The sequence below is a fragment of the Mastigoproctus giganteus genome, chromosome 6, assembly GCF_048544385.1.
Source record: "Mastigoproctus giganteus isolate SK-2022 chromosome 6, ASM4854438v1, whole genome shotgun sequence".
Lineage (NCBI taxonomy): Eukaryota > Metazoa > Arthropoda > Arachnida > Uropygi > Thelyphonidae > Mastigoproctus > Mastigoproctus giganteus.
This window is the reverse complement of record NC_143580.1, coordinates 119,676,267-119,694,919: the sequence shown is the minus strand read 5'-3', so window position 1 is coordinate 119,694,919 and position 18,653 is coordinate 119,676,267. Positions and strand designations below refer to the sequence as shown.

The window sequence follows — 18,653 nt, the reverse complement described above, 5'->3', positions numbered from 1 at the left end:
ACAAGCCATTAAAATATATACACATATATAAATTGGATCACTTACTTTTAAACTTATACTGCCTTATATATATATATATATATATATATATATAACAATTTGACGAGGTAACCTTTTTAAAGGTTACCAGAATTTATCTTTGTTCATATTTTAATATTTTCTTGGTGCAGTATAACTTTAGTCGTTTTTGCGCCAATAAAATCAAAATCAAATCAAGCCTCCTGTGGTCTTCTGTCAATAGGATATCAGAAGGATTTTGATGAATCTTGATGCTAAGAAAGCTCCAGGTCCTGATGGTATTTCTCCACTTGTTCTCAAAACCTGTGCTCCTGAACTTACTCCTATTCTTTGCCGCCTTTTTTCACTTTCTTATTCCAAAGGTGTTTTTCCTTCTGCTTGGAAATTTGCTCATACCCAGCCAGTTCCTAAAAAGGGTGACAAATCCCTCCCATTCAATTATCGTCCCATTGCAATTACTTCTACTCTTTCTAAAGTAATGGAGAAATCAATTAACCGCCAACTCTTAAACTACCTAGAAACCTTCCGTCTGATCAATGATCACCAGTATGGATTCCGTCAGTGTCGATCCACTGGAGATATTCTGGCTTATGTTACCCATTTATGGACTAATTCAATGGAAAGGTTCGGTGAAACACAAGTAGTTGCTCTTGACATCTCAAAGGCTTTTGATCGTGTTTGGCATAAAGGTCTTCTAAACAAGCTTCCATCTTATGGTTTGCCAACTGTTTTTAGTAATTGGTTATCCAGTTTTCTCTCTGATCGCTCACTGAGGGTGATGGTAGATGGCTCTCTGTCTTCTAACTTCTCCACTAATGCCGGTGTCCCCCCAAGGTTCAGTTCTTTCCCCCACTCTTTTCCTCTTGTATATTAATGACCTTCTTCCATTGACTGGAAATCCTATCCATAGTTTTGCTAAACATAACACATTGTATTCCACTTTCCAGTTTGAGAAACTTTGCCCTGCTCATTCAGCTGCAACTTCTCGAAAATCCGCTACCAATTCCTTAAATGCCGATCTCCAGTAATTCTCCAGTGGGGCAAAGACAACTTAGTTGATTTCAACCCTTCTAAAACTCAGTCTTGTCTTATATCTCCCAAAAAGGATTCTTCTGCTCCTATGCTTATCTTTAGTGACACTCCGATTTCTAGGCAAAATGATATATCTCTTTTGGGGGATTACCCTGACTTCTAATCTCTCTTGGCACAAGCACATTACAGATATTGCTTCCTCTGCATCTAAAAAACTTGGTTTTCTCTTTCGCTCTCGGCGTTACTTTTCTTCCAAACAGCTGCTCACTCTGTATAAATCACAAATCCGCCCTGCCATGGAATATTGTTCCCACCTCTGGGGTGGTGTCCCCAAAACCTCTTTCAGGCTTCTTGATTCCATTCAGAAGAGGGCAGTTAGGTTAATTAATGATTCATCTCTAACAGTCTCTCCACTCGCTTTCTCATAGACGTACTGTTTCTGCTGCATGCCTCTTCTACAGATACTTCCATGGGCACTGTTCTTCTGAATTGGCTTCTATAATTCATGCTCTCTCTTTCAAAACAGTCCGAACATGTTCCGCCACCAGCCAACATCCATTTACTGTCCAACTTCAAACCCACAAAACCAACTTTTCATCTTTCTCATTTATTCATTCAACTGCCGTTTTCTGGAACAACCTTCCTTCATACGTATTTCCTGAAAATTACAATCTACAGAAGTTCAAGTCCAATGTCAACAAATATCTTCTTTAGTCTTCTCAACCTCCAACCCAAGCACGGTACTAAGTACTATACCTTCTAATACCTCTCGTGTTTGGGGTTCACATAAAAAAAAAAAAAATGCAGCCTGAAAAAACTGGAATAACTCACAATAAAGCCCCACTCTTCGATCAGCAACTACAGTTTCAACTGCATGGACTTCAGAAATTCCTCTAGTTTTGGACTTCAGAAATTCCTCTAGAGTTGGCCTCTCCAACAAGTGGTAGTGTTGTGCTATGCCAACTAAGCTGCCAAAGAGGACTCCCATAAGGTTAACAGTGAAAATTCACAACCAAGAATCTTTAATCTTTCAGCATATGAAAAAAAGATTTAAAAAAAGGCAAAAATGCAATATACTTTGTACACCATTCAATAAATTTGGAATCAAAGATAGAAATTATTTTAAAATTATTTTAAAACTGTGCATTTTTTATTATGTTAACATAATGTGGCGCATTATGTTAACTGTTGTTGTTCTTATTTGGTTTTTAGGAGCATTAGCAACTAAGGCCATATTGCTCTGGGAATATGTGATGGTCATTCCCCTGACCTTTCCGCATCCTCCATATTTGGTGGTCATGGGCTTGAACCCTGGTCTAATCAAGAAGCATGTGCTACACAGTGCTGCTCCTGCCCATCTGGCTAGGGAGGCGCCTATTATGTTAACATCATAAAGGATAAAATTACAAATATGGGCCATGTGTGAAATCCAGAGTTAAATACAAACTGCCTGTGAAGATTTTGGATGATTTAACTTATTCTTTCAAAACCTCCATGGCAGTTACATCCAAGGAAGGCTATATCTCTGTATGCTTTGATAATCTAGTCTTCTCAATATTAAATACTTGCTAATAAAATGGAATAGTATTGCAGGAAAACAACATACCACTTCTAGACTGATTTTATGCTCAAACTTCAAAGTTAGCCCATTGAAGCAACAAATTGCCAGATGCAACATCCTTACTCTTGTACAGCTTATCTCAGGATTACTGGATAATCTCAAGGTCGACAATTTGAACATAACCCACAGAGTGGCCAAGAGAAACCAAGATGACCACATCTCCCCACTGAGAGCCAGTCTCAAAAATCTGAACAGCCTCGAGTGAAGATTCCCAGTAAATAACACGCGAATGATAAATAGCATGGAATTTACCTGGACATGTTTTTCAAGAGGATACAAATGGTAGGGGAAAATTACCCAGTTGAAGAACTTTGGCTACATGATTCCAGACAAGGCCATTGGATTGTAGAATCCAGTTAGGTTGTAGATTCAACATTACCAGAAATGTCCTATAGGTATTTCTGATGTTGTTGAAGTGATATTAAATGTAGGCCTATGATAAATGCTATTCACAAGAGGTGAAAATATTTCATTCTGAATGAATGAATGAAGAATGAATGTCCAATGTAAAAAATTTTGGTTCATAAAACTGAAAGTTTATAAATCAGATGTTTGTAAACAGGAGTTCACTGCACACTGTTCCTTAATATAAAATTATATAAATACACTCACCCTTCTAATATGACCATTCAAAAGATCAGAAAGACTAATATAGAAAAGAGAGCCACCATGAGTTTCTCCACCTGTTCCAAAGAGTACAATTTCTGTTCCTATAATTAAACATTTTTTTTACAACTACAAATTTAAATTACTTCAAAAAAATTTTAAAGTTAAAATTTTTTAAACTTTATAAAATCAATTTTTAAGAGGATTTTGGCCTAATCATTAATAAAAAACAGAGGATGATCATTAAGTCACAATCTGTTTTTATGAAACATTTTTATTTCAACACAAATGTATATTTGTTTCACACAACAACAAAATTAGTATTTCTACTTCTCTCTGCTTGTCATTCGTTTCCAATAAAGTTTCACATGTGAAATTAAAATACAGAGTATTTATACTGACTTCTGATATGAAAAGCTGAAGTGCAAAACCAAATCACACAGGTACAGTAATTAAAATAATTATGTTAATATTATGTATTTAACATAAAATTTACTAAATTATTGAAAACTGAACACTACCTATGTATTTGATGAGAATCAACCGAACGAGCAAGCTGGTTTTAGAACAGGATTCTCAACTATGGAACACCTTCACGTAATATCACAGCTAATGGAGAAAGCAAATGAATATAAAATACCATTAAGCCTGGCATTTGTGGATTATGAAAAGGAATTTGATTTGACTCCATACAGCAGGCAATGTTTTGGGCACTGGAAAGACAAGGCATAGATACTCCATATATTATGATTTTGAAGAAAATATATGAGAATGCTACCTCCTTTATTAGAGTAGACGAAGACAGCAGGAAATTTAAAATTGAGAAATGAGTTCGACAAGGAGACACAATATCTCCAAAGTTGTTTACAGCTGCCCTTCAGGAAGCTTTCAGAAGATTAGACTGGTTGCAGAAAGGAGTCAATGTGAATGGAGAGTACCTAAACCATTTACGATTTGCAGATGACATTGTGGTCATAAGCATGATCCCAAAGAATTAGCGTAAAATCTTAATCAGTTATGCAGAGTTGGTAAGGATTTTGGACTAAAGAAGAATATGGCTAAAACAAAAGTAATGATGAACAGGTATCCACAGAAAGGGATATAATGATTGAAGGAGCAGTAATTGAAAAGGTGAAGTCATATACTTATCTGGGACAAGTCATTGGCTGTGATAATGATAAATGGTTGGAAGTCAAGAGAAGAATAAATCATGCATTTTGGATGGATAGCATTCAGGAAATATAGTCACATACTGAAGAGCAATTCCCAGTTTGTCTGAAACATAAAATAATGAACCAATGTATACTATACTCCCCACCATGACTTATGGAAGTGAAACTTGGGCACTCACCAAAAGAATGGAAGAGAAGCTGAGAAAAACACAGTGAAGAATGGAATGAATTATATTGGAAATGAGACTGTTAGATAAGAAGAGAAACACATGGATTAAGCAGCAAACTCAAGTAAAGGACATTCTTATCAAAACTAAAGAACTAAAATGGTCTTGGGCAAGACACATAGCTTGAAGACATAATGACAGATGGACTAAGAAAATAACAGAATGGTACCCAAGAGGAGCTAGAAGAAAACGGCGGAGATGGACAGATGAAATTCATGAGTTTGTGGGTAGTAAATAGATGGCCATCATTGCACAAAACAGAAGGAACTGGAAAGTTGCTGGAGAGGTCTTCATCCAGCAGTGGATTGAAAATGGCTGATGATGATGAAACAACTACAATTAGATAATTAAACAAAACTAATTTCAATCTCTTCCTTAAGATCAGCAATCTTGGTAAGAAAATGAAAGCCTAAAACCTATTAACTGACATATTTATAGTCTTATTTTATTAGTACTTTGGCCTTGGCATTGGAGCCCCAGATATGTCCTTCACTTTGGAACAATGTTCTGAGGGTGTGACTTGATTTGATGGTCCTGTATTCTTTTGAATGCAGGGAAAAGCTGAATCAGTGACTAAACTGAATCGTCCCTGCCTCAGCTCCATGGTCTAAAATCCAAACCACCTCCTCATTGTCTAAAATCCAAAACATCTCCCTGTATTCAATGTCCTATTCAAATCACATTCTCAGAACAACTAGTCCAAAACAAAATATATACACATATACACTTATCTAGTATATACTTGTATATAATAAATAAATAAATTTTTGTTTATTCTTGATATGGCCATTGCTGGAAGACCTTATATATTTCGTGACTGAAAACATAACAGATTAATTATTAAGGACATTTAGTTTTTGGTGCCACAGATCACAATGGGTAATTCATTTCATGTAGTTGCCTGTGTACAGGCTTGAACCCAGAAACCTCCTTTATACCATTAGCATTAGAAGAGGCATACGATGCAAGCTTGCTTTCTTGCATCGTTTGCTTTCTTGCATACGATGGAAGAAAGCAAGCTTATGCAGCATCAGCCAAAAAAAAAAAACTCTCCCATTTCACCCCTCCATTCATTCCAAATGCCTGCCCAGCTCAGCCTTAAATTTATTTAAGCTATCACCTTCCGCAACAAAAGATGGAAGTCTGTTCCACCAATCAACTACCCACTGGCTAAAGGCAAATTTCCACACATCTATTCTACAACTGTCTTTCCTCAATTTGAATCTGTGCCTCCTCATAGCTGAATGGCAGGAACATGGTCAGTGTCATAAACACCTATGTAATGCCAGTACTAACATACTCCTTTGGGATCCTAGATTAGACCACTGAACTGGAGGAGATTATGAGATTGACCAGGACAACAATGAAGAAATGCCTCCAATAGCACCGGAAGTAAGCCACTGAAAGATTCACCACAGTCCAGAAAGGAGGAGGGAGGGGTTTGGCAGATCTCACTAAACAACAGAATAAGGCAATTAAGAACCTGAGGGATTACTTCCAGGAAACCACAGCACCAATCTATCAAACCATAAATAATACAGACAAATAGCACACACTGCTGAACCTCAACAAAGACACCCACTCACACAGACAGAAGAAACAAAGACAGAAAGATAGGTGAAGGAAAGGAGGCACTCCATGACAGACAAAAACAATGACCTCCATTAAGACTACATAGATAAAATGGCTTACAATGCATGGCTTATGAGTAAGAAGGCTCTTCCCCAAGACAGAAGGATTCATGCTCACCAACCAAGACAATGTAATGAATATCAGGAACTACTGGAAATACATCAATAAGGAACCTGGAGTGTCAGATGACACATGTCAACAAAGCCACCTGGCCCAAAAACAATACCTAGTTGAAGTACACTCATAGACATGACCAGGTCACCAGGATAATACAACAGAAGCTAGCACAAGAATAGCAGTTGATAAAAGAAAGTGTACCATATTACAAGGACCCCCAGGTCATGCTAAAGATTCCCTACTCACAAACTATACTGGGACTGTACATAATAATAGACAAGATGATCCCACACAACAGACCATACACAACCCTCATCAACAAGAAAAAAAAATAGCTACCATCCTGATTGATACAGCAGTGCCCAATACCAGGCCGACCGGGCTAGCCGAGTGGGTAAAGTACCTGCCCGGCAACCCAAATGTCGCGGGTTCGATTCCCGCCTCGGGCTTGGATCAAAGTACTGCAAAAACCTTGGGAGGTGCAATATGGCCACAGAAGCCGATACGCCAACAACTACCAAATCAAAAAAAAAAAAAAAAAAAAGCCCAATACCAGCAACCTCCAGAAAACCTACTAGGAAAAGATCGGGAAGTACACAGACCTAAGACAGGAAGTCAAAGAAATGTGACATATGGAACAAGTAATGATCATTCCAATCACAATGTCAACCATCAGCATGGTTGTCATCATGATTGGGATGGTCATTGTGGTAGTTGATATAGCAATAGGCCTCACATAGAACATAAATGGGATGGTCAAATAGGTGTTCAGGATCACAGCTTTCTGTGATCCTGATCACAGTCAGAGAGTTCCTCTGCCAATCGTTGCTTATGCGGCTGGTGTGTGGTCGGGATCAGTGATTAAAGTAAAAATAAAAAACAAACTCATGTCATTACAAAGATCTATGTTGTTGGCCCTATTGCATGCCCCGAGGACGATATCTACGGCTGCGCTACAGGTAATTGCTGGAACTATTCCTCTTGATCTCTACATTGCATATCGTGGAATGTTATATGCTATGAGAAAAGAAATCCCTGCTAATTATTTGGACATTTCCATCAACCTGGATGCCAGTGTTAAGGAGGAGAAACTTAAGAATCTGGAATGAACTAATAGAGATTTGGAGGAATCGGTGGATTTCGTCGGAAGTGGGAGAAATAACTAGGAACATTATTCCTGCTGCTGCAGACTTTGGTACTTCTAAAACAGTTTCGTCATGGTTTTGTCCTTCAATATTCACCAACTATGTGCTGACAGGACATGGGTCCTTTCGAGACAAATTATGTTCATGGGGTCTGGAGACAGATCCGTGGTGTTCTTGTGGTGAGGCAGAAACTTGGCTGCATACACTGTTTCATTTCCCATTTTATAATGTTGAGAGGCATCGTCTTTTCGAACTGATTCCCGATCTAGCTGAAAACAACGTGCAGGAGTTTGTGAACGGAGTGTCTAATTTTCAGGCATTGCAGGTTTTTGCTGCTGCAGTGTTCTCTAAGAGATCAATTATAAGGAACCTATCAGAAAATGAACTGGCAGTGTATGTTGAGAGTTTTGCTTGATTGCATCTGGGCTTGGGAGCCTCAGACCTGGAAGCTTTATGTCAATAGTATTGCACTTTCTCTTTTGGGTGTAGAATTGTGCTTTGGCACTACAGCTAACAAAAGTAGAAACAGGTCTAAGTGTTAATGTTAATGTTTCTAAGTGTTATTGTAAAGTTAATGTCATTCTAAGTGTATGTATTTGCTATTTACATGTAAATATTTGTATAATGTTGCTTCTGTTTCAACAAGTATACATTGTTCTTAGTTGGAATTTTTTTTTTTTTTTTTCCGCTGGCCTCCAAGTTTGGGCAGCCTTGGGGGCAGGATTGCTGGCACCTACCAGTATAGCACTACTTCTGGTAGGTGTGGGATTTTGTGCATTACAGCACACACAGAGAATGGCTGATCCAGGTGTTGGTTAATCCCTGGTGGCGAAATGGCCTGACATAACACTCTTTTTCAGGCCTGTTTTGCAGATGTTCTGAGCTTTTACAGGAGTAAAAGGTGGAGATGGGCTTATGTCTAGGAGCCACCCTTCATATCAGGACACACACAATCAAATGTACAGAAAGACTACAGTATATATAAGAGTATGTATATAAAATCTGTATATAAATATTGTATATAAATTGATTAATATATCTTGAGAATGTATATACAGTTGTGTGTTAATAAAAAAAAAAAAAAAAAAAAAAAAGCCAATAATATCGATCAGACATAACAACCACAACACATTTCTGGCAGTAGTACTCATAGATAATAATTAAAGATAATAATAATAATAACAACAAGTTCAGATGCGCACACACAGGTACATAGCAGAGCAGTTCACCCATATTATAAGACGTCCTTTTACAATTCCAGAGTCTCTGACTCAAGGAATCACCTATCTTAAGGCTAAAGACACACCACAAATGTGGCAAAGTATAGGCCAATCACCTGTCTTCCAGCAATGTACAAGATCCTGACCAGCTGTATAACCAAGAAGATATCTGACCACCTGGAGAGCCAGAGCATCATAGACAAGCACCAGAATGGATGTAAACAGATTAACAAAGGATAAGGAACAAATGACCACTGACGTGGCAGTTATGAAGCAAGCCTACAAGAAGCACCACAACCTGTACGCTGCCTACATAGACCACAAGGCCTTCAATTTCATACTCCATTGTTGGCTGATAGAAATACTGAAGATCTACAAAATCAACCTGACACTGATACACTTCCTAGAAGCAACCACAGCAAAATGGTGAACCACCATCAATGTCAAAAACATAAAGCAATCATAGTGAAATGGTGGATCACCAACAATATCAAGGACATCATGACCAGACTGATCCCCATCAGAAGAGGAATCTTCCAGGCAGATGCCTTGAGCCCACTATGGTTTATCTAGCACTCAACCCACTGTCCTCATGCTCAACAACAGCAAGTACAAATATACCCTAAAAGAAAGAGAAAGAACCTGTACACTTTCTCTCAACTGATATACATGGATGACATCAAACTCTATGCAGCAACTGAGAATCAAAAACTCCAACAACTACTTCGGATCACCAAAGAATTAAGCACTGATTGGCCTAGACTAATACAAGATCCATTGAATGCATCAGGGAAATCCAGTTGTCTGAAACTACCAGCTGAAAACTGGTGAAGAGATTGAAGCCATGACAGAGGGAGACTTACAAATATCTGAGGATGATGCAGGTCCAATAGTTAGAACACAAGAAGATCAAGGCTCGCTTGACTGAGAAATAACACTGGACCCTGGAAGCTGACAGAAGGCTATTAAGAACCTGATGGATTATTTCCAGGAAAGCATAGCACCCATCTACCACACCATAAGGAAAATAGACAATTGGCATACACCACACAACCTGAACAAGGAGACCCTACTCACACAAAAAGCAGAAACAAAGACAGAAAGTTGAGTGAAGAAAGCACTTTATAGTGGACACTACAATGGCTGCCATTAAGACTACTGGATAAGATGGCTTACAACACATGGCTCACAAGCAGGAGGCTCTTCTCCAAGACCAAAGGATTTACACTAGCCATCCACCTCTATAACACCATCAAAAGTTACCTAAGCAACAGAACCATCAAAGTCACCGCCCCCTATGGCACACTCTCCAGGCATGTCCATCGGGGCTGCCCTCAAGGTTCGGTCCTTGGCCCACTACTGTGGAATATTGTCTTGGACACCTTTCTTAACATCGATCTCCATGAAGTACAATCTCAGGCATTTGTGGACGACCTCAATCTGACGATACAGGCAAACTCAAGAGTCGCGTTAGAGGTCCTCGCAAATCGGGCCCTGACCACTCTACAAGAATGGGCAAACCGAAATCAACTCAAAATATCTCCCACAAAAACAAACTCCATCCTACTAAAGGGACACATTGATCTTAGGTGGCCTCCGAAAATAAAAATTGGGCAGGAAACAATCAAATTCTCCAACCAACTGAACTAACCAACCAAAACCTGTCATTTCAGGACCATCTGAAATATCTCCGTAAAAAAATAAGACGCTATGCAGCCATGGTTGCCAGGGTCACGCGTAAAGAATGGGGCTTGAAAAAGCGAGTCCTCAAACTGTTCTACAAAGCTATCTTCACTCCGATCGTCACCTACGCATCCGGTGCATGGTTTCAAAAAACTACAACAGCAGTAAACAGACGTATCACGGACCAAATTCACAGATCCATTCTCCTAACCATCACTCGTGCTTGCCGCATGGTGAGCACCCACGCCCTGCAAGTGCTCGCAGGCACTCTCCCGCTGGACTTAGAAATCATACGTGGCCTACTGTACTACCTAGACAAAGGCACCCCACAGACTTTTCTGGGGTTCACTATCGACCTAACCAGCAACAGAAATGTGGAAAAGAAGAGGATACAAACTCACCTGCAGCAGGCATGGCAGGAAAGGTGGTGCAACTCTCAAAAGGGAGAGATCACAAAGAAATTTCTACCCAATATTGAACAAAACTACCCAACCTCACCCAACTGGTTCTCCCCAGGTCTACAAGCAACGTACCTCTTAACTGGACACGGAGCGATTAATGCCAAACTGTCTCTACTTGGGATTCAGGTTGATCCAACTTGCACTTGCGGGGGGGGGGGGGGCTGGAGAGCTGGCAGCACCTAATGTATGACTGCAGGCTCTATGAAGACCTACGTGGTATTTTTCTCACCAGAATCCACTACTTACCACAGGGACAAGAACATCACCTCCAAGACACGAAGGAGGAGTATCAAGCCTTCTTGGATTATGCACAGGCACTGTTCGCGAGGAGGAGGAGGAGAAACCAAATGGCTGCAGCCCACAACCATTATAACCAAAGAACATCTGTTCTTCAGCTCGCTAGGACTGGGACACCAGAAATGACCCACCCCCAAGAATTAGCAAACTCAGGAAACAAACTATACCAAAATAGACTAACATGGACGGGACCCATGTCCCACGAAAGACAAATGGAGATGACTACCAAACTTAGACACCCCACCAGCTGAGTCTATGTAAACAAGACACACACCCGAGAACTGGAAAGCTTAGGAAATAAACCACACTAAGGTAAAGGACTAACATGGACGGGACCCAGATCCCAAGGATGACAACTCGGACATGACACCAGATTGGACACCACCAACAGGGTCATTGTATAGTTTTCCTGCAGACGCTTGTTGGCGATCGCACCGGGCTCCCTTGCCTGGTGCCTTTCCGCCCCCTCCCCTGCGCCGGTGCCTTTCCACCCCCCCGGCACCCCCTACTTTCTCCTGGTGAGGCATGGGCCTGCCTCACTGACTTCTGGGGTTGCCTACTCTATCATCCCCATATTTCTGCCTTAACCCCCCCCAGCCTTCAGTCTCCCACCCACTCCATGCTAGCGAATGTCCCACACACAAAAACTTAATTATGCCAAAATTCCCGTTCACCCATTCTTTCAGCCTTTATTATGCAAGCATTATCCCCCTCACCTAACGATCATCAAACCGACGATGATGGATATATGTATCTGTCTGTACGTACGTGCATATAAAAGAGCACGCGCATTTTTTTTTTAGGTCCTAGCCTCTGAAATCTCAGGAAATTAGGTGGCAAGACCTGCCAGAGTGAAACTAAAACTACTGGGTTCCTGGTCTGCCTCCACGGGCAGACCAGGAACCCAGTAGTTTTAGTTTTAGTAGTTTTGGACCAGGAACCCAGTAGTTGTGTGTTAATAAAAAAACGGTAGGGCAACATTGGGCCTCAGCAGGGGGTCCAGTGGCTAAACGACCAGATGAACAACAGTACACGACATCACACAGATACAAAGCCCACACACTTTTAAATCTCTGGCATTTCCCAGTGAACTGGTACACCCACAATGAAAGCAACACGGAGATGGGGGAAACCCCTGGTGGCGTCTGACACTAAATACACCTTAGCCATCCACCACCACCAATTGTAGTGTTATCTTCTCAATTTTTTTTTTTTTTTTTTTTAGGCCCTAGCCACTGAAATCTCAGAAAATTAGGTGGCAGGGCCTGCCAGAGTAAAAAAAATACTGGTGTACCTGGTCTACTTCCAATGGGCTTAGTGTGGGCAACGTTGGGACGCACCAGGATCCCAGCGGCTAAATGGCCAGAAGAACAACGGTACAAGACACTTAAATCTGTGGCCTGTACAGTGTACTGTATCACATGATAATGTAAACTACAAGGAGATGGAGGAAACCCCTGGTGCCGTTAGACCTTAAACACACTATACACTAGCCATCCAAGACCAGGTAATAAACCAGGAGCTATAGGAAATACATTGCCAAGGATCCCAGAGTGATAGATGAAATATGTTAATGATGCTACCTGGCCCCCTCAGAAATAATCCAGCACATCACCGTGGGATGCAGGGTACACTCAGATGGAGTACACTCAGAGACATGAACAGGTCACCAAGAGAATACATTAAAAGCTAGGGCAAAGAAAATATACCATATTACAAGTAGAAACCACATGCCATACTACAAACTATATTGGGGCCATACTACAAACTATATTGGGACCACACAATAATAATAAACAAAACAATCCAATACAACAGACTAGACACACCCTGATCAACAAGAAGGAAGCGGCTACCTACCTGAACAACATAGTGGTGCCCAACAACAACAACAACCTCCAGAAAACCTAGAAAGAAAAGACCAGGAAATACGCAAACCTAAGACAGGAAGGCAAAGACAAGTGGCATATGACAAATAATGACAAATATGACAAATAATGCAAAGACAAATAATGACCATCCCGATCACTGTGTCAACTACTAGCATTAGCATTAGTACAGGCATATGATGCAAGAAAGCAAGCTTACGCAGCATCAGCCAAAAAAACGGAAAAAACACTCTCCCATTTCACCCGTCCGTTCGTTCCAAGTATCTGTCCAGCTCAGCCTTAAATTTATTTAGGCTATTAACTTCCATAACAAAGGATGGAAGTCTGTTCCCCAAACCAATCACTCGCTGGCTAAAGGCAAACTTCCGCACGTCTATCCTACATCTGTCATCCCTCAATTTGAATTTATGCCCTCTCAAATGATTATTCTGAGCAAGAGGAAGAATTCAATCAGCACTGAGCATTCTCAAACCATTCAAGGCTTTATATACCTCAATCAGATCACCTCACAGGCGCCTAGTCTCCAGAAAGTGTAATTTGCAAAATTTGAGCCTTTCTTCGTAAGAGCAACCCTTTGTTCCATTCACTAATCTTGTTGCCCTTCTCTGTACTCGATCCAACAGCTCTACATCCTTCTTGAAATGAGGCCTCCAACACCTGTATACAATACCCAAGGTGAGACCTGACCATTGCCTTATATAAAGGGATAATCACCTCCTTATCCCTGCTAGAAAAATTTCTGTATATCATTGACAAGACACTATGAGCTACTCTTGCAGACCGTCTGCACTGTTCAGAAAACTTCATATCTGCCTGCACAATTACCTCCAGGTCCTTTTCATTCTCTACCACTGTCAGTGTTGATACATCACTCTGGGGTTGTTGCTTCCCATATGTAGTACTTTACATTTGTCAATGTTAAACTTCATTTGCCACCTCTCAGCCCATCTGCTCAACTTTTCTAGATCCTCTTGAACTGTCACTGTTCTTAACAACCCTGCCAACCTTCGTATCATCTGCAAACTTGGACATCAAGCTTGATATACCATAATCAATATCATTCATAAATACAGAAAACAACAATGGGCCCAATACTGAACCCTAAGGGACTCCACTAATAACGTTAGTCCACGATGAGAAGTGTCCGTTGATTACCACTCTGTCTTCTCCCAACTCAACCATCCCATTATCCATGGCAGCAATTTGTCTCCAATGCCACACTGCTCCAATTTGTGCAGCAGTCTTCCATGTGCAACAGTATAAAAGCCTTTCTAAGATCCAAATATATGATATCAAAGTTATTTCCTGCATTCAGTTCCTTTGTTACCACATCATAGTATCCAATCAAATTGGTCAGGCAAGACTTTCCCCTTAACAAAACCATGCTGTCCCCGAGCTATAACTGAAGTCTTGTCTAGATGATCCTTCAGTGCTTCTTTAACCAGTGCCTCCATTAATTTTCCTGGAACGGAAGTTAAACTAACAGGTCTAATACTACTACTACTACTACAGGCACTACTACTACTACTACTACTTGTAGTAGTAGTAGTAGTGCTGCCCTTTGATCCTCCCTTGTGAATTGGGGTCACATTTGCACATCTCCAGTCCATGGGTACCTTCCCTGAGTCCAAAGAAGCTCTCATAATTATGGCTAAGGGTTTCCTTACTTCCTTTGCTGCCTCCTTTAATATAAGCGGATAGATTCTACCCACCCCAGGTTCCTTTTTTGTTTATCTTCAATAATTTCTCCTCCACTTTCCTCTCAGTTATTACAAAATCATTAAGCTCACTGCCAGAGTTTAACTCACCTCTGGCATTCCCCTCCCCTCCTCCTCATGGGTGAATGTAGATGCAAAAATACTCATTCAGTTTGTTAGCCACCTGAACAGGATCATCAACAGTTGAACCATCAATATCCAGTGGACCAATCTGATTCATCCCTTTCCTTCTAGAGTTTACATAGGTAAAGAACTCTTTGTTTTTCTTTGCATCCTTTGCCAAGGATTTCTCATAATACAGTCCGATAGACACAATACCAAAGACTCTCTACATAGAAATCTATCAGCAATAGGCCACCCAGACAACCAGTACATGAAACTGCAGAAAGCCATGGTCCTGTAGGATAGTCAGTTCCTTGGCCAAGAGTAATAATAATAATAAGAGTATTTAACTGGACACAATCAACCACCCATTGCATTTGGTACCAGTATCCATCATGGATGGAAAAAATTCAATAAGGAGAAAAAAGTCATAATGATAATAACAGAAAAATTTATTACAAAAAAAAAACAAACAACATATATATGTAGGAAACTCCTAATAGCATTTTTAAGTGGATTGGCCCCAAAGTGTACTATAAGCTGAACAGCATTATAAGTAGGGCCCCACTTGTCTGGGGGAAAGTGTGGATGTTGTCCTACTTATAATTTATCATTTGTCATCATTATTTTGGTAGATAATATTGATTTCAAGGTATTTTTTTTTTTTTCCCAATAGTTAAAGCAATGGCTTATATTTAAGTTGAAAATCTGCACAATTTAATGTACTATGCTTGTTTTTTGGCATTTTTCAACCATATTTTTGCATGATAATAAAAAATAATGTATTTTAAAAATATTTGATTAAATTAAACTTAAAATATCTTGAGTAGAAGCATTTTAAATGTACCATTAACATAATAATAATAATTCTGTAATTAAAAAAAAGTTATTTATGCTATGTGTAATGCAAAACCTGACATTAAATAAGGCCTATTACTGTAACCAGAAAGAAAAGCAGACTAATAAGGTAAAAAAAAAAGCTTAGGAGAGCATGCAAGTGCAGCAATGAACAATTAGACACAAAAGGTGATATTGTTGTACAAGTTGGCACTAATGATAATAAGAGTAGGAGACCGGCGGAATCACTTAACAAGTACTGGTCAATGTTAAAAACAAGGCATGAGTTACGGTCGAATTTGAAAGTGTCTGCAATTCTGCCCAGACACGATAGGAGGAAGTATATGATGAGAGCCTTGTCGATTAATTTGGCCCTGGAGAGATTGTGCAAGGCTCAAGGGATACAATTTTTCTCAGCCTGGTCTGTGCTTGTTAACAGGAGAGACTGCTTCTACATGGATGGGATACACTTAAATAGAAAGGGGTGCAAGAATATTTGCTGATGCTATCGAGGCACTGTTAGGTAGGTCAGAAAATTGCTAGCTTCGGGGGAGATACATGGACTAGTAGATTAACAGTAGCCACTGGCAGAAGTGAAAGTGATTCTTGCACTGCTTCTACTGGAATGAGCAGCAGCCTGGAAGGCTAGGTACTGGGAATTTCAAGGGCTGCAGGGAGTAATCATGGAACAAGTAAATACATGGGTTGTGTTAGGGTAACTAAGAGTAAGAATAGGTGCATGTATACTGGCATGTACACCAATGCTAGGAGTATAGTTTGATGAATTTGAGACTGGTGAAGACATCAAAGGCTGATGTTGTTGGAATATCAGTGTCACGGTGTCACACAGAGATAAGGAATACAGAATTGGAATTTGGGGAAGAACAACGTGTAGAGAAAAGATAGAAGAGGAGGAGGATGGTGCTGTTAGTTAAAAAACACAAAATCTAAGAAAGTGCATCCAGTTGACATGGGTGAACAGTGCAATGTTGAGTCAGTTTTGTGTGACATAAATGCTGGGAAAGGGAAAATGAGAGTAGGAGTGTGTTATAGGCCTAATGACTCTGATGAGTATAATAAGAAACTGTACAGAGACATAGAGTGGGCCAGTAAATCAGATTGTCTTATAATGGGCGATTTTAATTTCCCAGATAGTGACTGGAACTTGTGGGTTGGTCACTCAACACGCTAGCAAGGCTTTTGTGGAAATTTTGTTGAAATTGAATTCGAAATCATGATTCAGACCAGAGCAGCAAAGCAAAAGGCTCTAGCTAAAGGGAGTGCTGTGGCTCAGGGGAGAACTGAGGGGGGCAGTTGCTCTCTGAATCAATCACAGCCTTTTAAAATGCACTGTTTGCTTGATGTTTGTGGAGCAATCAGGTACAGGACATGATATTGCCAAGGAGGATGTCTTTGTATGTGCGCGATGTAAGGAATGTAAGGAAATCAGGCGACAACTCAGCGTTGTTATGGGCCTATATGAGAGCTTAAAGGACAGGGTGGATGCCCTTGAAGGATCTAAATTGAGGGGCATATCAAGCTCTCAGCTGCCCACATCAACTACTAGTTCCTGGTCCCACAGGAACTAGTGACTGTTGGTGACTCTACTGTCAGGGAAACAGGGAACACAGTATGTAAAAAGGATAGATGGAACAGGACCAGGGTATGTCTGCCTGGGTCAAAGGTTGATGACGTAGAGCAGATATCATCTTTTAAGGGCACAAAAGTTGTTGTACAGTTGGCACTAATGATATTAAGAGTAGGAGACCGGTGTAATTACTTAATATGTATAGGTAACTGTTGAAAAAAAGCCATGAATTAGGATTGAATTTGAAAGTGTCTGCAATTCTGCCCAGACACGATAGGAGGGAGTATATGATGAGAGCATTGTCGATCAATTCGGACCTGGAAAGATTGTGCAAGGCTCAAGAGGTAGAATTTTTTTCAGCCTGGTCTGTACTCGTTAACAGGAGAGAGCGCTTCTACAGGGATGGGATACACTTAAATAGAAAGGGTGCAAGAATATTTCCTGATGCTATCGAGGCAGTGTTAGGTGGGTCGGAAAACTGCTAGCTTGGAGGATACAAGGAATAATAGATTAACAGTGACCACTGGCAGAGGTGAAAGTGATTCTTGCACTGTTTCTGTTGGAATGAGCAGCAATCTGAAAAACAAGATGCAGGGTATTTCAGATACTGCTGGGAATCATTGCGGTATAAGTAAACACATGGGTTGTGTTAGGGTAGCTAAGAATAGGAACAGGTGCAAGAATATGTGCATATACAGGGTGATTCACTACCAGTGTGACAAACTTGCAGGAGGTGTAGGGGGCAAAAAGACGAATCGGAATCACATAGCATTGCAGGGTCCGAAATGCCTTCGTCGTGCGATAGAGGACGTTGAACGGGAGGTCGCGTGAACAGCGATCCCGCTGGAAGGCTGCATTTGCGAACCGTTTCTGTTGAAGAAACCAAGCAGCAAAAGTCCTTCGGAGTGGATAATACGCAGGCTCCAATGATTAGACGCATTCCAAATGGTATGAACTCATTTGGTTTGTTGACAGTATCCTCCATACAGTGGATTGGGAAATACCCAATCGTTGGCCTATCGCTCGAGTTCTCGTACTCTGATTGCCTTCTGCAAGATTTAGGACATTCTCCTCTTTGTCTGGCGTCCTCGTCGTTCGCTCTCGATTCATGGTACCTCTCGTGAAACAATCAGTCTCACGTAACCTTCTGTGCACACGTGCAAAAATCATATGATGAGGAGCACGCCTTTTTCGGGGAAACATTCCTGGTACAAGCGCAGAGCGGCGCGCCCATTACAGTCTGCAGCTCCATACGCGAGGTGCATGTCGGCCAGTTCAACGTTTGAAT

At 40.6% G+C, this 18,653-nt stretch overlaps 1 protein-coding gene across 1 annotated transcript in view; it reads right to left on the bottom strand.

Annotated features, from left to right (window-relative positions):
• LOC150084537 (uncharacterized) overlaps positions 1-18,653 on the bottom strand; it is a 260,732-nt gene that overhangs the window by 182,757 nt on the left and 59,322 nt on the right. Inside the window, exon 7 of the mRNA XM_090375300.1 lies at positions 3,284-3,381. Within this exon, the coding sequence (XP_090231426.1) occupies positions 3,284-3,381 (98 nt within the window). The remainder of the gene's footprint in view (positions 1-3,283; positions 3,382-18,653) is intronic.